The sequence below is a fragment of the Pelophylax lessonae genome (genome assembly GCF_965119305.1).
Source record: "Pelophylax lessonae genome assembly, chromosome: 4".
Classification (NCBI taxonomy): domain Eukaryota; kingdom Metazoa; phylum Chordata; class Amphibia; order Anura; family Ranidae; genus Pelophylax; species Pelophylax lessonae.
This window is the reverse complement of record NC_138771.1, coordinates 655,167,980-655,194,013: the sequence shown is the minus strand read 5'-3', so window position 1 is coordinate 655,194,013 and position 26,034 is coordinate 655,167,980. Positions and strand designations below refer to the sequence as shown.

At 41.8% G+C, this 26,034-nt stretch overlaps 1 protein-coding gene across 1 annotated transcript in view; it reads right to left on the bottom strand.

The window, feature by feature from the left end:
• Positions 1–621: 621 nt before the first annotated feature.
• Positions 622–26,034, bottom strand: part of LOC309553048 (uncharacterized protein) — a gene marked incomplete at both ends in the record, with an annotated part of 86,213 nt that continues 60,800 nt past the window's right edge. The window contains 4 exons of the mRNA XM_082253947.1: positions 622–2,211; positions 13,773–14,095; positions 16,224–16,257; positions 20,416–22,016. Of these exons, the coding sequence (XP_082110073.1) occupies positions 622–2,211; positions 13,773–14,095; positions 16,224–16,257; positions 20,416–22,016 (3,548 nt within the window). The remainder of the gene's footprint in view (positions 2,212–13,772; positions 14,096–16,223; positions 16,258–20,415; positions 22,017–26,034) is intronic.

Genomic DNA, 26,034 nt, shown 5'->3' with positions numbered 1-26,034 from the left:
GTACTCAGGCCTTTCATAGTGATTTCAGCCTGGGTTCAAACAGGATCAGTGTGGGAAACCTAATGCGATTCAGATAGGAATTGCACCACATCCCTGTTCAAATTGCATGGGATTCTTTGCAGTATGATTTGCGGCTATCCATTTTGTATGGACGCAATTCACACCACAAAGTATTGGTCTTGGTATCAGGAGCATTTTCATGAGTACTAGTGAAAATAAACCGTATTGGTGCTTCCCCACCACTCGCTATAATTATACAGTTATTCCAGCCAATCACGGTGATCTCAGAGGGATGAAGATGTTTTATATAAATATATTTATCATTGAAAACCCGGCAGAACCATTAACATACAATAGGTGCTCTATCCCTTTAAAACAATCAATTAGTATACAAATATTGCAATCATCATAGTAGAAATAAAAATTGAAAACAATTGCATTAGACCCCCAATACAAGAAATAAGTGTATATCCCTTAAAGTATGAAGCCATATGAATGAAAGTTTATTAGTGAAGCCGAAACAATTCTTTATCCAAGTAATGTGATGTGCCAAAATCTCTCCACTCCAGTGCTAACCTCATTGTATTCCACCCACCGAGTGCTCAGGCTTCCTTCCCCTTCTCATCCCCCACAGATCTTTATACAATCTCTCCCTACCCATATTCCAGCATGGAGGGGCTCAGTGAAGGTGGTGGTGAAGGTGTGGAGGGGTCGGATCCGGTCACACAGATCATAAAATGAGATCTGCCCGGCCTCATAATCCAGATATATCCTGACTCTGTTACTGGGGATATTGGTGGGTAAGCGGATCTCTTTACTGTCATGTATCACCTCATACCGATTACCAATCCAGTACAATCCCCAGGACTTGTTATTATACCCAATCAGTGACTGCCCTCCTCTCCTGTCTATACTGGGGTAACACATCCCGACTATCCACCCATCTGATCCGCCGACATCCACATCCCAGTAATGTCTCCCTGAGGAGAAACTCCGACTGCTCAACACCTGAGCACGATTCTGAAATCTCTCTGGTGTTTCTGGACGATTCTGGTTTCTATCTAACCTGGATACAGTTTTCCTGTCATCTGATATATGTAGATTATTATTGGCTGTGTTTACATCCAGTAATATGTCTGCAGCTCCCTGTATATAGAAGCATACATTTACCTCTGTTATTATATCAGATAATGTGTGTAATGTGTGTGATATCCCAGCCACATCCAGACCCCCTCCATCATGGAGGAGCTTCTCATGTCTCTCTCTGTCCTCATTATCTCCATCCTCAGTATCACACAAGTCACCTGTGTCTGATTCCTGTAAGACAGTCAGTGGATCCGTCATGTTACACAGCTCCTCAATGTGACGCATCTTCCTGGACAGCTCCTCCTTCTTTCTTTCCAGATCCCGGATGGAGATGGAGATCCGCTCTGCCCGCCCGGAGATTTCCCTCAGGACTCTCTTCTCCAGGTCTTCCAGACGTCTCCTGAGATCTCTAAACAGGGCAGTGACTCTCTCGGTGTCACCAGCTGCTTTTTCTTCTACTTTCCTCCTGTGTTTCTGCAGACTCTGGACTCTTTCCTCCGTCTCCTCTCTCTTTGTCAGAAGTTTCTGCAGAACATATCTCAGTGTCTGCTTCTTCTTCTCAGAAGCCTCATTCAGTGACTCCAACTCATGTCCTTTATGTCCTCCAATCACACATAACATACAGATACAGGTATCATCCTCAGTGCAGTAATAGTGAAGGATCTTCTTATGGATGAAGCATATCCTGCTCTCCATGGACAAGGTGGGGTCACATAAGATGTGTTCTGGGGACTTTTTGTGGACTCTCAGGTGTTTATCACACAGAGAAACTTCACAGAGCAGACAGGATCTAACAGCAGGTACAGGAGAGTCCACACAGTAAGTACAGAAGACCCCGGACTCCTCCTGATCAGGCTGAGAAGACAGGAAATTCTCCACTATGTTACGCAATGTTATGTTCCTCTGCAGTGCAGGCCGATCCTGAAACTTCTCTCTGCATTCAGGACAGGAATGTCCTCCAGACCCCCCCAGTGTATCCAGCACACTATCAATACAGACCCGGCAGAAATTGTGTCCACATCTCAGCATTACAGGATCTGTATAAATGTTTAGACAGATGGAACATTCTAGCTCAGCTCTCAGATCACCAGACGCCATCGCTGACAGCAGAAGAGAGAAATGAAACTAAAAGTCTCTGTTATCAGGGAAGAATGCAGTTGGGAGGGGTGACCTCCTCCTACACAGGGTGAGGCTGGGCTGTGACTTGTACTTTATTCATAGGATTTGTTATATGGAGGGACACCAATATTGGAGGAATCTCTCCTTCAATACTTTTATTGAGTTTTATAAAACAGCCATAAAGCAAGTTACAAAACAAAAACAGAAGTAGAAATACTGTTATTGTTACAGAAGTATTATAAATGTTATACTGTATAGTGAAGTTTGCACAAAAGGAAGGAACAAAAGAAAAAGGTAGAATTATTAATATGATATTCTGAGATATTAAGATTTTGAGAAGGTATTCAGAACATGGCTGTGGGGGAAAAAAAAAAAAAAAGGGAAAAGGAAGAAGTCAGCAGGGTGTGGGTAGGGTAAAGTGGGTAAAGGAGAGGGCATCGAGAATAGGACTTGTACCACAAAAGTTAATACAAAGTAAATAAAATATAAGTCTTAACTACCAAGCATTCAGAACCTGTTCCTCAAAACCCGGTGATAGGCCATGTTTAATCCAAGGGTCCCGAATGCTTATAAAAGTACTAAATTTATCGCAATCCATGGCTTCCATTTTTGCATGTAATAATGCATTATTCATCCTATGTTTAACTTCTACAAGATTCAAAGTTGTAGTCTTCCAAGCTTTGGCTATGGTTTGTTTAGCGGCATTAAGAAGCTGAAGGAATAATCTGAATTGTTTTCGTGTCAGGCATGCAGGTTTTAAATTTAAAATGGCAATCACCGGATCTGGAGTAATATCTATTTCAAACATTTTAGATGCTAGAGAGAATATTTATTTCCAAAAAACTGTAGCAATTGAGCAATTCCACCATATATGAACATTTGTACCTATTTCCGTACAACCTCTAAAACAAAAGGCCGGATAGTTTGGTGTGAACTTGGCGATTCTAGCTGGTACCAAGTACCATCGTGAAAGAACCTTGTATGATGATTCAATTGCGATAATATTTGAAGAAGAAGATTTTAGTTACAGACCAGATTTCAGACCATTCTGATTGGTTAAGTGTACGGCCAAGGTCTGTTTCCCATTTCCTGACATAGCTTGGTGTATCTACGTCTGGATTGTTAAGCAGTTGAGAATATAGGCTAGAAATTAGACCTCTGGAGTGTGGGTTGTTGATACAGATATGCTCAAATTGAGAGAGCTGATTCAGAATGGTACCATTTGTTACAAATGGGGTATAGAAATTTTTAATTTGGAGATATCGAAAAAGTTCTGCATGTGGTAAATGATGTGATTCACAAAGTTCAGGAAAACTTAAGATAGAAGAGCTAGAGACCAGATTAAATAGCCTTGACAGGCCTGACCTAGACCGTGCCCGAAATTTATTTGGGAATTCCCAAGCCGGATAAAAGGCTGGATTTCTCAGAAAGGATTGTAGTGGATTGTGTGTAGACTGTAAATTATAATTAGTCTTTAGTCTATCCTATAAGGAGAGAGAATGCTTGGTAATTGGATTAGTAATATGTTTTCGATCTGATGGTTGTAACCATAAGAGATTGGAAATTGAGATGGGGTCACATTCGATACATTCTATCGTAACCCATAAGGGAATTTCAGGAGTGGCATGATACTTAGTTAATTGTGCCAATTACGCAGCTTTGTAATATGTGGCAAAATTGGGGAGACCCAGTTCACCCCTTGTTTTGGGGAGAATCAATGTGGATTCGGGCAATCTAGGTTTGATTGATCCCCAGGTGAATTTAATTATTTTACGTTGTAAGATTCGAAGAAAATGTGCAGGTATATGAATTGGCAGGACCCTAAATAAATATAAAAATTTGGGTAGAATAACCATTTTGATTGCATTTATCTTCCCAAACCACGACAATGGAAGTGATGCCCATCTCGTCAGTAGTTCAGTAACGTTTTTCAATAATGGAGTAAAGTTGGCTGAATAAAGATCAGAATGGTTGGGAGTAAATTTTATACCCAAATATGGAATGTGCTTCAAAGACCATGAAAACGGTAACGCATTCTGCGCTAAATTTAACTCAGATTCACTCAATGAGATATTAAGGGCTGTGGATTTTTGAAAATTTATATTTAGTCCTGAAATAGCAGCGAATTTATTAAGGGTAGCAATGAGATTAGGGGCTGATATATGGGGAGATGATAGAAAAAGAAGAATGTCATCTGCAAATAAACACAACTTATGATGGTGACCACCTAGTTCTATACCAGAAATTGAGGGATTACATCTAATACTGTGTGCTAGAGGTTCTATGAGAAGGACAAATAAGAGAGGGGATAGAGGGCACCCCTGACGCGTGCCTCTCTCTATGTTAAACAAGTCTGATTTATAGCCTGCATATTTAATATATGCTTTAGGTTTGTTATAAAGCGCTGGGAGATCCATTTTAAAAAATTTGGGCCAAAACCCCATTTACTAAGAGTATATTGCATATATGGCCAGGATATTGTATCAAAGGCTTTTTTAATGTCTAGTGATAGGAAGCACGAGGGGATGCGGCGTGTTTTAGCTATATGAGATAACAGAGTTGCACGTCTGATGTTGTCAGTAGCTTGGCGAATAGGTATGAAACCTACTTGATCCCTATGAATGAGTTGTCCTATGAAGTTATTTAGTCTGGAAGCTATCATTTTGGCTAAAATTTTAATATCTAAATTTAATAAGGAAATGGGTCGATAGTTCGACCAAATCGTGTCATCAGTTTGAGGCTTCGGGAGCATAAAGATGATTGCTGTTAAAGTTTCTTGTTTAACCGGTTGCCGACCGCCGCACGACTATATACTGCGGCGGTCAGCCCCGGCCAGGCAGAGTGACGTATCGGTACGTCACTCGCCTGTCACTGACTTGCGAGCCTATTGCGGGCGGGCACGCGCCCGCCGAGGCGCGCGCCCGCCGCGGCTCGTTCACAGACAAGTCAGTGCGTGTGACCGGCGGACTCGATGTCCGCCAGTCACACTACAATCCCTCCTGTGAAGGGAGAAAGACAGAGCGGCTTGTGTAAACAAGCTGCCTGTCAGTTCTCCCTGTGTAAAAGTGAAGATCTGTCCGTTCTACTATGTAGAACGGTTGATCTTTGCTTTTACACCAATAGGAATGTCCCTGCACAGTTAGAATCACGCCCCTAGGACACACTTAACCCCTCCCTGTCCAATAAAGTTAACCCCTTCCCTGCCAGTGTCATTTTTGCAGTAACAGTGCATATGTATAGCACTGATTACTGCAGTAATGTCACTGGTACCCCCAAAAGTGTCAAAAATGTCAGTCAAGGGTCCGATCTGTCCGCCGCAATGTCGCAGTACCGAAAAAAAATCGCAGATCGCCGCCATTACGCGTTAAAAAAAAACCACCAAAAATGACAAAAATCTTTCCCTTTGTTAGTAAACGTGATAACTTTTGCGCAAACCAATCAAAATACGCTTTTTGCGATTTTTTTTACCAAACATAGGTAGCATAAAACAAATTGGCCGAAAAATGTTAAAAAAATTTGATTTTTACATTTTTTGGGGGGAATTTCATATAAAAAAATGTGAAAAATATTGTTATTTTTGCAAAATTTACGCTCTTTTTTTGTTTATAGCGCGTGATCAAAAAATCGCACAGGTGATCAAATACCACCAAAAGAAAGCTCTGTTTGTGGGAAAAAAAGGACGTCAAATTCGTTTAGGTACAGCGTCGCACGACCACGCAATTGTCCGTTAAAGTCACGCAGTAAAAAATCGCAAAAAAAACCCTGGTCCTTTAGCAGCCAAATCCTCCGGGGCTTAAGTGGTTAAAGGATTGGCCATTAAGAAGTGTATTGAAAGCATTAGCTAGGATAGGCGAAAGGGAATCAGAAAAAACCCGGTAGTATAATGCCGAAAAACCATCAGGGCCTGGTCTTTTATTTAATTTTAGTGATTTTATAACTTGGGACACTTCATTTGGTGTTATTGATTTTTCCATAAATTCCATCTGAGACTGAGAGAGTCGGTAGTGATAGTTGAGCAAAAAATTCATTTGCCGCAGAAAAATTCAAATTGTTTTCAGATGAATATAGAGTAGCTAGGTGTGTTTTAAATTTCTTAAGAATTTTTATAGGGTTGCTGGAAAATGTATCTCTCGATATTTTAAGACGTATGGGCTTAAATGGTTTATGGAGTGACGCGAGCATGCGGGCCATGGGTGAATCTGGTTTATTTGCTTTAATGTAAAAATTGTGACGTGATCTCCGAAGTGTCTTATCTGCAGATTCTGTAAGAAACGGATCAAATTCAAGCCTAGCTTTATCAAGATTGGTTTTATTAGAAGAAGTAGGATTATTATGATATATTGTGTAGCATGTATTAAAGTTTGTTTCTAATTTCTGTTTTACGTTCACGTCTAAAGAGTGCAGCCTGTCTCAAACAAATACCACGAATAACTGGTTTGTGGGCCATAAAGTAAGGGGAGACACATCTGGAGTTGAATTATGTAATAGATATACAGAGAGAGCATTTTTAATATCCAGACAGTGAGATGTATTTTTTAATAAAGAGTCATTAAGGCACCACGTAGTGTCATGTGCTTTAGGAATAGTTGAAGCAATAACTGTGCATACTGCATTATGGTCAGACCATGTGATTGGTATGACCATAGATGCAATCGTTTCAGGTATGAGACCTATAGTGAGAAATATATGGTCTATGTGGGAGAAAGTTTTATGAGGGTGCAAATAATATGTGTATCTAAGCTTGTTTGGATTCATCTCTCTCCAAGAATCTACCATATTATTATTTTGCAAGCAGTTGTGAGAATGAGAGTTTATTAGGGCTGCTCGAAGAAGATATAGGGGATTTATCCAGAAATGGGAAAATAACTTGATTTGAATCACCACAAATCATAACTGCACCCATTCTATGAGAATCCACAACCTGAAAAAGATGCAAAAGAAATGGAAAAGGATTTTTGTTGGGAGCATAATATGACACTATAGTGATAGCGGAGTCAATAAGGTATCCCGTAAGAATCAGATACCTGCCCTCAGGGTCCTTGATTTCATGTACAAGAGTAAATGGAGTAGACCGATGAAAGGCCACTAGCACACCTCGTTGTTTTGTAGAGGCAGAGGCAGTGAAAATTTGAGGATATTTAGGACTAAAATATTTGGGAGTGGATTGTAAGGTGAAGTGTGTCTCTTGAAGACACAAAATGTGTGCTTTTAATGATGCAAAGTTGCGAAAAGCTTTAGTACGTTTGTTTGGGTTATTTAGTCCCTGAACATTCAAGGACATTATGTTTAGGGGGCCATAACATTGTATATAAACGATGTCTAGCATAACCTACCATTGTGGAATTTGTCGATTGTTTCATACTCGATGTGGGAAGGGGGAGGAAATGTGTAGAGAAAAGGGAAGAACTAAACAGAAGGGAAAATTGTGTGCTTAGCATAGAAGGTAATATATAAAACAAATAGTTAAGGCACAACCAATAGGAACGTATGCCGTTGATGGGAGATGGAAATCCCCCAACAAAGGCTAAATAGCTACCGTCAGTAGTCTCTGAAAGGGAGAGGCCACCGAGGGTAACAAATTGAGGACGCACGGAACAACCTAGGAAGGTACAGAAAACCACAAGTTAATAATCACAAAAAAATATACAGTAGTATAAGCGACTTATGCTATAATAACGAGCAGAAATCACAGTACTCCTGCCAGTAGTAGCTGTGCAAGATACTGCGAATCTAAGAATTCATTTCATAGGAATAAGTATCAACTATAAAGAAATTTATAGAGCTCTAAAGGAAGTTATCCATGTCTTGTAGCACATATTATAGATAGGAAAGGATGTAGCACAGAGAAACTGAATAATAACCATATTAAAAAAAAAAAAAAAAAAGGAAGATTGATTTGAACCAAGCAACAGGGATTAATCTACAATAAGTAGAACTAAATGGAATTATGTGACACAGTGTAGTTTGCATACATGTATGAGCTTGAGCATTTAGCTCAAAAAACAAATTAGAAATATGTGGCAAAAAGGGATTAGATCCATGAAATATTATACTGGCAAGATAAAAAAAACTGAAGTCTTTTCTAGGAAAAAGAAATTGGATGACCAACATGGGACACATTGGCATAAGACAGAGGAAAATATAAATAAAAAGATAAAAGAATTATCTGGTCCATCAGTCCATGGAATCTTGAGCAGATGGAGAAGGAGAAATGAAGCGACCACGTTTATGTGAATCACAACGATTTTGTTTCCCAGAGGATTTTGAGAAAGTGCGTGGTGAGCCAGAGGCAGATCTGCGTCAAGCATTTTCTGAGCCTTGCAAGTTCTGGTGTTCAGTTAGGTGAAGGTCTTGAAGGGTGTTTTGAATATCTTCAGATGAATGACATTTGTATTTAGTACCTTGAAAAGTAAAACGCAACGAAAAAGGAAAGCCCCCCTGGTAGGGGATATGTTTTTGCTGCAATATTTGTAATAATGGTTTAAGAGCTCTTCTTTTATTTATGGTGATAGGAGACAGATCCGCGAAGATTTGGTATTCGTGACCCTGAAAATTTAAGGATCCTTTTTCTCTAGCAGCTGATAAGAGCTGTTCCTTTGTACGGTAATAATGGAATTCAACGATGATGTCTCTGGGTGGACCCTTTGATTTTTTAGGAGTTAAGGCGCGATAAACTCTGTCCATTTCAGGCGTTCGACTGGAATAGCAGGTTGTAGTTCAAGGCTAACATTGTCGCTTGTAAGTCAGTTATGGATTCAGGAATGCCTCTTATGCGCAAATTGGAGCGTCTTGCCCTGTTTTCAAAATCTTCTAGACGAGACTGAAGTACTAAGTTTTCCTCTTAAGATTCTCACTTTCTGTATTTTGGTCCTGTGTAAAATTCTCAATATCCTCTATCCTTGTTTCAAGATTAGCTATGCGTGTGCCCAGCTCCCTTATCGCTTTAGTCAGGCTATTAGTAATATGGTCATAAGTCTGTTTAAGAGCCTTTTGAAACATACGTTCAATATGTGATAATATATTAGGAGAGACTGACTCAATGTCCTTTTCATCCTGTGAAACTGAGGTACTGCAGACTGTTTCAGTTTGATATGTGAGGAGAGGAGGGAATAGTTTCACTGCTCTGTCAGCGCTGTGAGGTGATTCTGAGGCGGCTGAGGGAGAGGGAGCCGACGCCATTTAAATTGAGGCTCTGGACAGCACTTTTGGACTTAAATTTAGTCCGAGACCCGCTGAAAACCATACCTTTATGTACAGCACAGTTTCCTGTACTAATGCTGTAAAAACTGAGTGAATATTTCGGCGGGCAGCCGCTGCTGTATGTGGTTTTCTGTCCCTTAGGAGTGGAGCATCAGCCAGACATGTCAGTGCTTGAAGACTCCGCCTACTTCCTCCTCATATTGGAGGAATCTCATCCATAACAATGTGCGTGTCTCAGGGAAATATAGGTCACTTTGGTGAAAATTAGGGCCGGTGTCAACAAACTTCCGTGTAGAACTGGTTTTCTCCCCATACAAGTGAATAGGAATGCAAAAAACGATTAAAACTGTCACAGATTAACTTCTTGCCGACTGCCTGCCGTAGTTTTTCTGTGGCAGGTTGGCTCTATTACGCAAAATGACGTTCCTGTACGTTGCTTCGTGTAATAGACAGTGGGGGCGCGCATGATGGCCAGAGGGGGAGCCAATCAGTAGGTCAGGTGGACATGATGTCCACCGACCACCTGCAATCGCTCTCCATAGTGACAGAATGGCAGTCTGCCGATGTAAACAAGGCAGACCGCCGTTCTGTCACAGACAAACACAGGGATCTTGTGTTCCTGCTATTTAGGAACACGGATCTCTGTGTTCATCTATTGAGTCCATCCCACACACAGTTAGAAAGCACCCCCTAGGACAGTGATGGCGAACCTTGGCACCCCAGATGTTTTGGAACTACATTTCCCATGATGCTCATGCACTCTGCAGTATAGTTGAGCATCATGGGAAATTTAGTTCCCTGCCCTAGGGACACACTTACCTCTTTGATTGCCTCTGGTGTTAACCCCTTCCCTGCCAGTGTTATTAGTACAGTGACAGTGCATAATTTAAGCACTGATTACTGCAGTAATGACACTGGTCCCCTCAAAAGTGTCAGTTAGGTGTCCGATCTGTCCGCCGCAATGTTGCAGTCCCACTAAAAAAAGAAATCGCTGATCGCCATTACTAGTAAAAAATAAAAAAATAAATAAAAATGACATAAATCTGTTAAAGAAATTATGAATGTTTCATAATTAATATATGTTTCATAATAATTTATGCTTATAAGGATTTATACATATGCTTATATAAATAGATTTCCTAGAGCTACTAGTGATCACATGTATTTTCAGGTTATCTTGCTAACAAAAGCTTACTATAACTGCATGACTTTAGTATATCCTGTCTCGCATATCTTGTAAGAGCAGGGAAATGGCTCATATGACTATAAATAGAACCAGTATACTATATGAATAAACTACTGTTTGCATTAAGCGCGTGAAACCCCTTCAGGAAGTATTTAGTCCTATCAATCACTGTCCTGGGGGAAGGGTTAAGTCAGGATGTTATAACTGTATATAAATGTGCGAGCTGGCCTAAGAAAGCAGACAAGTGTCAGATAAGAAGCCAACTAGGCTAGCTACTGTGTATGGAGCCCTATTCCACGGGTCACAGACGGCTAGAACCGGTTGGTGAATATCTGATAATCTCCTGTACTTGTCTCCTCGTATACGAGTATTAAACCTATCTTTCCTTGTATCAGCTTGTGGTCTAAAGGTGATTTCCCTTACATCTTTTTCCCCTAGTTTGTAGACGTGATAACTTTTGTGCAAACCAATCAAAATGCACTTATTCTGATTTTTTTTACCAAAAATATGTAGCAGAATACAAATTGGCCTAAATTGATGAAAACATTCAATTTTTTAATTTTATTTATGTTTTATTGGATGTTATATAGCAGAAAGTAAAAAATATATATATTTTTTTCAAAATTGTTGATCTTTTTTTTGTTTCTAGCGTAAAAAATAAAAACTGTAGAGGTGATCGAATACTGCCAAAAGAAAGGTCTATTTGTGGGGAAAAAAGGACATCAACTTTATTTGCATACAGCGTTGTACGACAATTGTCAGTTAAAGTAACGCAGTGCCGGATCGCCAAAAATGGCCTGGTCATTAAGGGGGGTAAAACCTTTTAGAATTGAAGTGGTTAAAGCAATAAAACAGCTACTAAACTGTCCCTTGTAGTCCTACAGACCAGCAAGCAAGCTGATTTGTTACTTGTAGCTCCACAATCATAACATGGAAACTGTTTTGTTTATTGTGTAGCACTTTTCCCAGCCACGTTGCTGGATGTGGGTCCACCAGGGTTACCGCTAGCAACAACAGCACATTTAAACATGTTCTCCAAGTGTGAGCACTGAGACAAGGAACAGTTGGTTTTGTATATATTTTAGGAACTTGGATGGGAGAAGGGAATGAGTGGGATATTCCTCTGGCTCAACTACACACAAAAGAATGGGACACTGAGAAAAATGCCTCTTGACGCTGGCTGAACGCCGGTCAACGCCCAATGGCGCTGGTTAATGCTGACTTGCTGTCTGTGAACTTGAACTGACTTCTGACACCTCCTTGTGACTCAAAAGTCCTTAAGCTGCTCTCTTTATCCCTCCTGGCTGAGGTAGTTACTTGTGAATACTGCTGCAACTCTTAACGCTTCAGGGCCCACACTGGCACCCCCTTTCTTTTCAGGGCTTAGACACTGGCACCCCCTTTCTAAGCCTTCTCTACTGGTTAGCTGGCTCCTGGATCCCTCTGACCTTCCGGAGTGGTCCCCTATCCTAGGCAGACCCCGGGGGTAGTTTACAGTACTCACGACACTGCTTTCCTGGAAACTCCTGCCCCAGCAGCTCCGCTTGGTCCTCAGCACACTGGATCGGTTCTCTGCAGCTCAGCTTAACCCTCTGTCCTCTTAGGCTGACTGCCTAGGACACTTGCCTCACGCTAACAGGAGGAAAGACAGCCATCACCTCCGTCCTGGGACTCGGCTTCCCACCAAAGAATCCTTTCATGTGCTCCCCCCAGAATTATACCTGTTCTCAGGATGCATTGCGGCAGAATCTGCCCTCTCGGATAGATACAAGCCCTGGTGTGCTATTGGCCAGGTTTCCTACACTGTCCAATAAGAGCCCTCATTGGACACAGTGGGGAGACTCCCCAGACTCAACAGTCAGACCTGGAAACACATGACAGCCTAGCTGAACATTTAGGCCCATCTGCTAAGCAGACAAGGCCCCCTTATAGTTTGCCTACCACCTACCTGGGGAGGGTGCTACATCCACCCCCCATCAAAAATGAGCCATGGACTTTCTGGATTGGCTCTGAGGCAGCCGCCTCCTACAAATGACAAAGCAATATTTACAAACCAGGCGCTCCTGGGATGCTTGTAGGATGGAGGTATAGAGGTAAGCCTGTGAGGCTCCCCAGCGGTTGTTCTGCTGTTAGCCAACTAATGGCTCAGTAAAGAGATTCGCACCCAGGGCAGCCATAGGAAAAATTCCAGTCCAGAAGTCAAAGCAATAATCACAAATCTGGCGCTCCCCAGGAGCGCCAGATTTGTGATTATTGCTTTGCCTACAAAAGATCCTGCCAAAAATTAAGGAGTATTCCACAAACCTGGAAAGGGGGAAAAGGGAAGAACAAATGTACAAATAATTTGCGTGAAAAAATAGATATAGACATCTCTTTGCTGTACAAATATACAAACATTTAAGGTGCATGAAAAGATGCACCCCCCACCAAACAAACTCGCTTGGTGGGGATTTCAAGCAAACATGTATTTCCTCACTATCTACCTCTACCATGAGCCCACCTGTAGAGAAAGGAAAAAGGTTAGTCAAGCTGCATACATATAGAAATTACAGGACTAACTATCTGAGCAGTTGAGTGAGAAGACCCTCGTTACAAGGGCGACCTTCTCACTCCCTTCCCTGACTCCTCTGCTATTCAGTGTTTGACACACCGGGTCCACTTCTCCCCTCTTCTGGAGAATATGTGCCCTACCACTGACTACCTATGCAGACTCATTATAAAAGTTAGACACAGCATCCTCCTGCTGTCACTCAGAGCGCTTCTTTTAGGAAACAGGGCAAACCACTGGAGTCTGAGTGGCCTGCAGTCCTGCTGAGTCAGGGAAACATAAAAGGGGTCTTCCAGAGCACCCCTCACCAGACTTTCTGGATGCACCACCAGAGACTCTGTTGGTGCCCTGTTTATTTTTTTGTTTGAAATGTTCAGAGTCTCTTGCACAGCATTTGTAATCCACAAAGATCCTGGCCCGATGGCCCAAGGGGTCTATAAACAAACAACACTGTAACTCCAGTAACTTGCATAACTTCAGCATTATAGTTTTTCTGTTCCTTGGTCAGTTGTGACGGCTAGCCAGCCGTGGACACACAGTCTTGAATAGCAAGGTTGCAAAAAAAATGTTTTTTTTTTAAATGTAACACTCTGGGTGGGGGACCCTAACAAGGGCGCCCTAATCGCCCCGTACTCGGATGGACCAGGCCTGGCCCGACCCGTCCAGGCGGCGGACTTCCACCCTGTCAATATAGATGGACCGTCCATAGTACCACTGTGCCCTGACGGCCTTGAACCTCTTCTTCAGGTCAGCCTCTGGTGAATCTCTGAAAGGCTTGGGTATGAAGAGAAGGTCCCAAATAGCTTCGTCACACCAAAAGTCCCCCTGCTTCTCGATGAGCAGCATGACCTCTCTGGGAGCATAAGGATAATCATATCCATATTCCATCACTACCTTGTGTTGCATCCAGCTTTGCATTCTGGACAACTGGAGAAGGGTTTTTCTGTTGCCTCTCCCTGGCAGAGAGAAAGGAGTTTCTACCAGGAGAATTAGAGTATTGTAGGCATAGTTACATAGTTACATAGTAGTTGAGGTTGAATAAAGACCACAGTCCATCCAGTTCAACCTGTGTAGGTGTCTGTGGCCGTAATCATCTCTCATACCCCTTAATGTTCTGAGCCTTGAGATGTACGTCCAACAGTCTTTTGAAAGTAGCCATACTTTCTGCAGTAACTACCTCCTGTGGTAGAGAATTCCACAGTCTTGTAGCCCTAACAGTGAAGAACCCCCTACGTTGCCTGAGGTTAAAACGCTTCTCCTCTAATCGCATTGTATGTCCTCATGTCCCCATGCAATCCTTGCGACTGAATAGCTTTTTTTCTATGATGAGATCACCATTGAGGTATTTGTAAATTGCTATCATGTCCCCTCTCGGGCGTCTCTTCTCCAGGGAGAATAAATCAAGCGATTGTAAACGCTCCTCATAATTAAGGTCCTCCAATCCCCTAATCATTTTAGTTGCCCTTCTGTGGACTCTCTCCAGCTCCAACACATCCCTTCTGAGGAATGGCGACCAGAACTGGAAAGAATACTCCAGATGTGGCCGGACCAGAGTTTTATAAAGTGGTAGGATTATAGTTTTATCTCTGGAATACATCCCCTTCCTTATGCATGCTAATATTCCGCCGGCCTTGGCAGCTGCAGCTTGACATTGAATGCTATTGTCAAGTCTATCTTCTACTAAGACTCCCAGATCTTTCTCCATTTTTGATTCCCCCCAAAGGTTCCCCCCCTAAAGTGTATTGTGCTTTTATGTTTTTAGCCCCCAAGTACAAAACCTTACACTTCTCCACATTAAACCTGATTTGCCATGTTGTTGCCCACTCTGTTTATTTGGTTCAGGTCGTTCTGTAAGATATCTGCCTCATGTTGTGAAGTTATTGCCCTGCCCAATTTTGTGTCATCTGCAAAAACTGATATTGAGCTACTGATCCCGTCCTCAATTCTATTTATGAATAAATTGAACAAGATTGGTCCCAGGACTGAGCCTTGGGGGACCCCAGTTACCACCCCAGACCAGTCTGAGTATGCGTTATTTATTACCACCCTTTGGACACGCATTTTTAACCTGTTCCGTATCCAAGAGCACACCTTGTGGTCGATGCCTGCAGACCTTATTTTATATATTAAGCATAAATAAGACATTTGTAAAATATATAAGCTATATATAACGTTGCTCCTGGGAAAGATGCTTGAGCAGGAAACCCCAAAAATTCTAGGGACAATGCTGGTGTTTACCGCAGGAGTATGAACTGTGTGCAGTGACAACATGCAACTTTTTGTTTTTTCGCCAGTGATCGCTGGTTTCCACTGACGAAAGCGCAAATTTGACATAGGAATTCACTATGTCGCCAGCTAACGTTTTGAAAAATGTTAAATTCTTGGTCAAACTTGGCGTTGAGCATGCGCACTTGTGCTTTATTCCAGCTACGGATATCAGGAGGTGTTTTTTTAATTTACACTTTTGAAGAAATCTCTCTTTATAATTCACTTTTTTCACACAGTTTAAAAGACATTGATCTCCAAATGATATCCCACATCTTCCACAGTCATTTGGGCTTTTTGGGGTTCTTTTAAAAATGTTTTTGAAAAAAATAGCCCTGCTTTTAGCTGGACTGTTTTTAACTCCCGCCCTGACGTTATTGGATCTTAGTGAATTTGACATTAGGCGTTGTTTTCCGCCGGCGGTACAGTGAATTAGGTTTTCAAGTGGTAAAATTCGCCATAGCGCCAAAAGCCCGGCGAAATAGCGGTACAGTGAATTAGGCCCCAAGTGTCAAAAATAGGCCCGGTCCTAAAATGGTTAAAGAGATAATGGGGGATGTGCTGTAATTTAGTAATATATGGGTAGAATTTCCATGGACTTCACATAGACATCAAGTGCCTAATAACTGAGGAACAAAAAAAAACCCATCCAAGCCGGAGCTCCTCATAAATCATAGATGAAGACTGATGAGACTGTGATGGGACATACTGGATATTGTCACCATTTGTTTTACTTTTATCATATGTGTATCCATATACAGATCAGGATTTTAAAATATTTTTCTTGCTGTAATAAAAAGCTTTTATTTGGACACTTACCTCCAAACCTTCTCTCTTCAATTATAGATATTATCTGTAAATATCACAATCACTATATTACACTGTCCTCATCCACATCCTTCCCTTAGAATGGCTCAGATAACTTTGTATCTTTCCTATGAACATTGATTGTCCCATAGACCAAGCTGTATATCATACTGAGATCTGTAGATGTATAGTAAAGTCTTATACCCATATACAGCAGATACTCTTTATGGTGATATGAATGGGCCCAGATCTAATGGCAGCTCATATCAATCAGAGGATCCAATGTATCACTTGTTAATTGTCCCTTAGAGACCATAATGTCAAAGATTATTTATTAATGTCAAAGATTGTTATTATGTCAATTTTGATCTTGCAAAGTAAGAAAAATTGTTAATTTATATTTGCTCCGTTAGCTAACTTTACCCAACCTTGGTTGAGTCAAGTCATTGCTAAGCAGGCTCAAATCTACTGCCAATGGATGGATTCCTTGTTGGTATTAGGAATCGGTGACTGAAACATACTCACTTTTATTAACATCACCCTCCTGACCCTTGTGACTATTTACACCACTGGGATCTCTCGGAAAGGACACCGCAGGATGAACATAACAGAATCTGGACTGCTGATTGGGCCAGTGAGGTCAGACATGTCATATCTATATATGAAACCGGCTGAGCTGAGTGGAATAAAACCTCAATGGGGCCATGTTACATCTACAGAGGATCACACCGACCTCAACCCTGAAGATGAGAAGAGAACTTTGTCACTCTAATCTCTGTCACCAGACCATTCATTTTAACAACAATCTTTACATACAATTATATGTGCGTTAAATGCATTCCATTAATGTTGGTAAAATCCACCCTTGTGTAGACCCTCAAAAGTCCTGAGACTGCTGCTGGGTGCCCCCATCTTGGATTTGATCTCAGCAGAATCAAGTTCCACTCTATAGTATTCCTCTTCCCTCCTCTCCCGGCAGCTTCATAAAACATTTCCTAAAGTGTTCAGCTGTAATATGACAAAGGAAGTGTAACTTTTATCACCCAGAGAACAGCAGGAGCCCCATTCATCTAAATTCTTTATAACACTGAGGGCCACAAATGAGGAGCGAGAGGAATGTATGTAGGCCAAACTTAGACCATTGGTCCAGTCTGCAGACCAAACAACTTCTTTGTGTTTAAAATATTTTTTATATAGAAAACTCTTGTATTTTATGTTAAATGATGGAAGTGAGAGTGGGGGTGGGGTGGTGGATCTTCTGATTCTAATATTTCCTGTAGGAAGACATTCCCCTTTCCTGTCTCAGGAATTCGGGAGGTGAACACGCAGCGTACATGGAGCTCCTGATGTTATATCTCAGCTCTTATACAGACACTAACACTGGAAGAACACCGGGGACTCCAAACATAACAGGATGGAGACAAACTAAGTTATAACCCGGACTGGTGGGGGCAATGTACTACCGATGGTCTCTCTTTATCCAACAATGTCCTCCATATATGAATCAGACTTAGAGGGAATGTAGTGTTGTTGTACAGATGTTCTTTGTTCAAATACAGTATAATGTTTAGGACTATAAATTAATGTTTTAAATGTGTTTTTATTCATATCAATAGGAAATATTGTGATATGTTAATTATTTATATTTGTCCAGTGCAGCCAGCAGGTGGTGCTATTGAGTCAATTCTCCAACTAACCTATTCTTCTCTGTCGGATGAAGATTGTAATTTGATTTCCTGCTATTCAGACCAAAGCTGGATGAGTCAGAGGAAGGACACCCCCCTCTACCTGTCTCTGTTCCACCTCCTCCTTGTCTTTGTATGGGAGAACAATTAGAGAGAGACAGTCCACAAGTGATCAGCTAGTGCTGGGCTGTCTTATTGGAAAGCCCAGAATTCTCTGTAACACGGTGTCATGGAAGAGATCTGTATTAAATGTTTATTTTTAAAATGAAAATTTCATACAAGTAATAAGAAAAGTGACATAAAAGATAATTTTATTAATTTGTAAATATTTAAAAAAATGTATTAACACCAACCAACAGTCATTATAGATTATCATTTCGCATTTTGTATTCGGATAAAATGAAAATAAACAACGCAACAAGAAATTCCCCGGCTGTGACTTACATTACACCTGTACTGAGGGGAATATAGAGGGGCCATTGCTGGATGTCTTCTGAAAATGCTTTTCTCCTGGCTGTCTGTGGACTCAGTATTTGGGGACACTGACCTGGAACAATCATGCAGATCAGGAAATCAGAGTTAAGTCAGAACTCCGAGTCTGAATACTTGTTCCGGGTTACTAACATAGAAAGTACAGAAGCCATTGGATCAGAACGACAGCCAGGGAATTAGTATTCTTTAGAAGTAGTTAGCAATGGCTGCCACCATACTTCCTCCATACAGATTCCTATAATACAATTGTGTAGGATGCAGACAGGTTAGTGTGTGATGAGATATTAGCAGTATGTGTCTCCTTTTTATGTCCTGTACATCCTGGGGAAGGTGGGAGCTCTATGCTGCTCTGTACACACACACCGGGTTATACCGCTCCTCTTCCTCTGACCCCCAACCTGCTCTATTGTCACCCTTCACCCCTCGACAGACCCTCTCCCCTCCCCCAATCTCCATGAATCCTCCCAGTACAGATGGAGCTCATCAACCACCACCATCTACCAGACCTCACTTCTGTCCTTCCCAGTCCCCTCCCCCCAGATGGGTTCATATGACCTCTCCCAGATGTAGAGCTGACCACATCCTATCCCATCACAATGACTGCACTGCATTCTCTGTACCGATGGATGGCATCTCTATCCTCTGTGTCTGATCATGGCTGCACATAGCGCCACCATGAGGAGGAGGGGCAAAACATAGGGGGAAGGGTGGGGAAGGGAAATTGCTGATACAACATGGTAACTTCCTGTTTGCAAAATTAAAGTAGAACTAAAGGAAACATTTTTTTTTTTCATTTTGGATAAGTAAGGAAAGGTTATAACCCTTCTTAGTATTTTATTACCATCTGTTTTCCATTGGGGAGACTTCCCTTCACTTCCTCTCCAATAGCCAAAACAGGAAGTGACAGGAAATCCCTCCAATCCCTGGTTGTCACCAAAACCAGTGTCCCCATTGGAAGTTTTCCCCTCTATTCCAGTTCTGGTAATAACTCAGGAATTTGGTATTTTCTTTCACTTTGGGTGATAACATTCACCAGGACAAATAGAGGGGGGGGGGGGCTCTTTCTAAATGGGATGGAGACAGCAATAAAAACCTGACAGGGGCTCTAATCCCTCTCCACTCTATTCAAAACTATAAAAAGATGTGCGTTTAGTGATAGATAGATAGATAGATAGATAGATAGATAGATAGATAGATAGATAGATAGATAGATAGATAGATAGATAGATAGATAGATAGATAGATAGATAGATAGATAGATGACATCCCCCTCGCTAGGGATGCACCAATGTCATTTTTTTATCGGTGAGTCTGAGTACTGATACTTTGCAATTCATGTCCATAGAAAACGAATGGGTGCAAATCACACTGCAAAAAAAACACATGCAATTTAAAAAGGAATACAGTGTGATTCCTGTCCAATTTGCATGTGGTTTCCCGCACCGATCCTGTGTGTACCCAGGCCTGTCATAGTGGTTTCAGCCTGGGTTCACACAGGAGCAGTGCGGAAAACCCTACGCGATTCAGACAGGAATCGCACTGCATTCCTGTTTAAATTGCATGGGATTATTTGCTGTGTGATTTGCGGCCATTTATTTTGCATGGACGCAAATTGCACCACAAAGTATTGGTTTTGGTATCGGGAGCATTTTCACGAGTACTAGTGAAAATAATCTGTATCGGTGCATCCCCACCCCTCACTATAATTATACAGTTATTCCTGCCAATCACAGTGATCTGAGAGGGAGCGACAGAGAAGTCTAATATAAATATATTTATCATAGAAAACCCTGCAGGACTATTAACATATAATAGGTGCTATATCCCTTTAAAACAAAAATTGCAATCATAGTAAAAATAAAAATTGAAAACAATTGCATTAGAACAAGAAATAAGTGTATATCCTTTTAAGTATGAAGCCATATGAATGAAAGTTCATTAGTGAAGCCGAAACAATTCTTTATCCAAGTAATGTGATGTGCCAAAATCTTTCCACTCCAGTGCTAACCTCATTGTATTCCACCTACCGAGTGCTCAGGCTTCCTTCCCCTTCTCATCCCCCCACACATCTTTATACAACCTCTCCATACACATATCCCAGCATGGAGGGGCTCAGTGAAGGTGGTGGTGGTGGTGAAGGTGTGGAGGTGTCGGATCGGGTCACACAGATCATAAAAGGAGATCCGCCCGGCCTCATAATCCAAATCTATCCTGACTCTGTTACTGGAGATATTGGGGGGTAAGGGGGTCTCTTTATTGTCATGTTTCACCCCATACTTATCACCATTCCTGTACAATCCCCAGGACTTGTTATTATATCCAATCAGTGACGACTGCTGTCCTCTCCTGTCTATACTGGGGTAACACATCCCGACTCTCCACCCATCTGATCCCCCGACATCCACTTCCCAGTAATGTCTCCCTGAGGAGAAACTCCGACTGCTCAACACCTGATAACTACCCAGAAATCTCTCTGGTGTTTCTGGACGATTCTGGTTTCTATCTGAGCAGGATACAGTTTTCCTGTCATCTGATATATGTAGATTATTATGGGCTGTGTTTACATCCAGTAATATGTCTGCAGCTCCCTGTATATAGGAGTCTACATTTACCCCTGTTATTCTATCAGATAATGTGTGTAATGTGTGTGATATCCCAGCCACATCCAGACCCCCTCCATCATGGAGGAGCTTCTCATGTCTCTCTCTGTCCTCATTATCTCCATCCTCAGTATCACACAAGTCACCTGTGTCTGATTCCTGTAGGACAGTCAGTGGATCCGTCATGTTACACAGCTCCTCAATGTGACGCATCTTCCTGGACAGCTCCTCCTTCTTTATTTCCAGATCCCGGATGGAGATGGAGATCCGCTCTGTCCACCCGGATATCTCCCTCAGGACTCTCTTCTCCAGGTCTTCCAGACGTCTCCTGAGATCTCTAAACAGGGCAGTGACTCTCTCGGTGTCACCAGCTGCTTTTTCTTCTACTTTCCTCCTGTGTTCCTGCAGACTCTGGACTCTTTCCTCCGTCTCCTCTCTCTTTGTCAGAAGTTTCTGCAGAACATTTCTCAGTGTCTCCTTCTTCTTCCCAGAAGCCTCATCCAGTGACTCCAACTCATGTCCTTTATGTTCTCCAATCACACATAACATACAGATACAGGTATCATCCTCAGTGCAGTAATAGTGAAGGATCTTCTTATGGACGGAGCATTTCCTGCTCTCCATGGACAAGGTGGGGTCACATAAGACGTGTTCTGGGGACTTTTTGTGGACTCTTAGGTGTTTATCACACAGAGAAACCTCACAGTGTAGACAGGATCTAACAGCAGGTACAGGAGAGTCCACACAGTGAGAACAGAAGACCCCGGACTCCTCCTGATCAGGCTGAGCAGACAGGAAATTCTCCACTATGTTACGCAGTGTTATGTTTCTGTGCAGTGCAGGCCGATCCGGAAACTTCTCTCTGCATTCAGGACAGGAATATCCTCCAGACCCCTCCTGTGTATCCAGCACACGATCAATACAGTCCTGGCAAAAGTTGTGACCACATCTCAGGTTTACAGGATCGGTATAAATGTTCAGACAGACGGAACATTCCAGCTCCGCTCTCAGATCAGCAGACGCCATCGCTGACAGCAGAAGAGAGAAATGAAAGTAAAATTCTCTGACACCAGGGAAGAATGCAGTTGGGAGGGGTGACCTCCTCCTACACAGGGTGAGGCTGGGCTGTGACTTCTACTTTATTCATAGGATTCGTTATATGGAGGGACACCAATATTGGAGGAATCTCATCCATAACAATGTGCGTGTCTCAGGAAAATATAGGTCACTTTGGTGAAAATTAGGGCCGGAGTCAACAAACTTCTGTGTAGAACTGATTTTCTCCCTATACAAGTGAATAGGAATACAAAATTAACTGCTTGCCGACCAGCTGCCGTAGTTTTACTGTGGCAGATTGGCTTTATTACACGAAATTACTTTCCTGTACATTGCTTTGTGTAATAGACAGTGGGGGCGCGCGTGATGGCCAGAGGGGGAGCCAATCATCGGGTCAGGCGGACGCGATGTCCACCGACCACCCGCGGTCGCTCTCCATAGAGTTAGAATGGCAGCCTGCCCATGTAAACAAGGCAGACCACCGTTCTGTCACAGATGAACACAGGTATCTTGTGTTCCTGCTATTTAGGAACACGGATCTCTGTGTTCATCTATTGAGTCCATCTTCAGGGGTACAGGGGTACAAATAGATATTCAAGAGGATAACTGCAGAACAATTGAAACAAAACTGAATTACAAGACAAATTTACTCACAATATTGCATATCATTGTTTAACGGTATATGTAGTTATCTTACGCACATGGGAAAGGGGTGGAAATCCCCCCCCCCCCCCCAAAAAGGGCAAACCCCACTGTGCGTATTACATATTGGACAACATTTTAGTTAACATAGAAATCACAGTATATCATATAGACAAAGGAGCCAGGAAAGAGCATGGATAGTCCCACCTGAACAGCTGCTGGTCTGTGGACAGGAAAGAAGATCATGCCGAGGACCAAGCAAGTCCCCCAGGCAGACATGGACAGCCTGTATTGACCCAAAGACCAAGGCAAGTGTGAGATCCAAATAATCTATGAACAACAATACATCAGAGATGAGTATGGTAAATTAGTGGCCATGTTAGGCCCATATTATACATAGATAAAGAGATAGAGCTCCTCAGAGAGTACCATAATCTTATCCAGACACTATAATACCATTAAAATATCCAGTATGTATTAGAAAGAGAAAGGAGAGATCCCAATCGTAATAAATGTTAAAGAGAAGCCTACCGGTATTACAGCCTTAAAACCATGAAGGTCAGATGGTGGGATGGATGGATGAAGGATCAATGATGAAATTCCAAAATGCTTGGTTAAAGATTGAAAAGATCCAGGGAACTCAATGGTTCCTATATATATATATATATATATATATATATATATATATATATATATATATATATATATATATATATATATATATATATACACATAGTTTGTAGACGTGATAACTTTTGTGCAAACCAATCAAAATGCACTTATTGAGATTTTTTTTACCAAAAATATGTAGCAGAATAAAAATTGCACAACCAAAAAAGTAAATTCCCCTGGGGGTGGGACTTTTTAGGCACCAAGATAAAACAACCAATTGTATAAAAAAGGCGATACTTTATTTAATCATACAGAAGAAATAGTAAAAACATAAGGCAATCTATAAAATACTTCACAACTAACAGTCGAACTAGAGACCACACGACCCCTGGGTTAGAACCCGATGCGTTTCGGAGTCTCTTGGAACTCCTTCCTCAGGGGTACCCTTGGAGGGTGGTCTGTGGGTGATCAATAAAAAACAAATTAGTTTCAACATTTAACATATGCATTTATTTATTACATTGAAAAAGATTTTTAACAGTAACTTACATAGTTCACTGTGGTGATAAGTATACGTAGCCTGCCTAGGCAATTTAAAAACAAATGGTCAGCATATCAATGTTGTCCATAAGGGGTGCCGTTTTCAGAGATGTAAAGGTCTAAGCCAAAATCCTAGATGTTCAGAATTTGTGTGCTGGCCAGTCTCAGTTGGAGGCTGGGTGGGAGCAGCTGGAACCTCATGTAACAGCAAATCTGCTGAATGAGAATCGCATAGTTATTACAAGAACTAATTCAGAAACCGGGCATGTATAGTGCGCCGAAAAAGAGGAACAAAAAAGAAAAAAGAAGAAAAATAGCCTCCAGCCCTATATACTCTCAATGTGACATATAAGAATTAGGCATCAAAATAGGGATGTATAAAAAAGAATGAAAAATAAATATAGGCAATATATATAAATATATGTAATGCCAATTGAAATATCAATGGCAATAAGGGGTCCCAATTAGTTATAATAGAGGCTGGAGGGTTCCATTAGGCGTCATATACATAGCCGGTGTTGAGAGAGCTGATAAAAAAGGATCAGCAGTGTTTGAATGAGGTAATTAAAAAGAATTTCTTTCTTACCTTGGATATGGCAAAAAATCATTCACCGAGAGGAGAGCGCCTCACAAGACCTGTGTGTCCGGCAAAAGAGCAAGCAGCTCTGATGCCAGGCACACAGGGCTTAAATAGCGTAGTAATCAGCTGAAAGACATTTCAGCTGAATTACACGCATCCAGCTGATAGCCGTCGAGGTACCCTGAAACGTAGGAGCCGGACACGCCCCCAGCCGGATATCCAGCGGAAGCGTGAGCGGCCGGTGCGTTCCACCGACACGGAAACACTGCTCGTCTGCGTGAACCGCAAACAAGTGTGTGAGGCGTGCACTGCCGACCTCTAATAGAGGTGGAGATGGAATGATGGACGCCTATCTGTGCGGGCGCCACTAGGTGGCGTCCGCCTTACCGTGCTGGGCTGCTCCTACATGCACATCTAAAGACAATAATTGTCTTCAAGCATTTGAACTCTGAATACTAATAGGAGAAACCTAATTATCTGGTGTAGGACTGCACCAGAAAAGTGGAATATTTAAAGCAAAGACGGACAGTTTGTATCTTACATATAACAAGCATACGAACTGCCTTAAAGTTTGTAAAAATTTTAGTTAAATGGAAATTTTATAAATATATAAATTAATAGAAAACGGACTTAGCTCCTGATTGGACAACTCGAGGATATGCTCAAACATTTGTGTACAACAGTGCTTAGGTATGGAAGCAAGGTATTTATATAACACATATATGTAAGACAACCTATTATATAAGGAAGGTTACAAAATCACATTGTAAGGAAATGACAAAAATAGATGAAAGGAAAAGGACGAACAAGGAGCAGGACAGGGAAAAGGGAAGCAAGATAGTTATGATGGTATTGGTCACTAGTATATCAACAGGAAAGAGAGCATCAAGGGATACCAAATATTCAATTAATTAAGTATAACATCGGTCGTTCGCCTGTCAACAAGGCGCCCTCAAACAGGTTATCATAATGCAAGAGTCTCTCTGTGTTCAAATCAGGGGCATGGCTCATCTTTCCATGCCTCCAGATGTGAAGCCCTCAAGGAACGGTCTGAATGAAATTAAATCATTCAGTCCTGGTGGCTCAGTGGCCTTTAATCGGTAGATCCAACGTAACTCCATTTGGAGGAGGGTCTTGTTCCAGTCCCCTCCTCTGGGGTTTGGATGGATTCTATCCAATATTAAAAATTTGATTTTGGGAAATTTGTCAGGATGGACCAAGGCCATGGGAGCTCTGGGTTACGTGTTTGTATACACAAAACGTGCCTGCAGACACATTAAAAGTATACAAACACGTAACCCAGAGCTCCCACTGGGACGCCATGCCGCCTTGGTCCATCCTGACAAATTTCCCAAAATCAAATTTTTAATATTGGATAGAATCCATCCAAACCCCAGAGGAGGGGACTGGAACAAGACCCTCCTCCAAATGGAGTTACGTTGGATCTACCGATTAAAGGCCACTGAGCCACCAGGACTGAATGATTTAATTTCATTCAGACCGTTCCTTGAGGGCTTCACATCTGGAGGCATGGAAAGATGAGCCATGCCCCTGATTTGAACACAGAGAGACTCTTGCATTATGATGACCTGTTTGAGGGTGCCTTGTTGACAGGC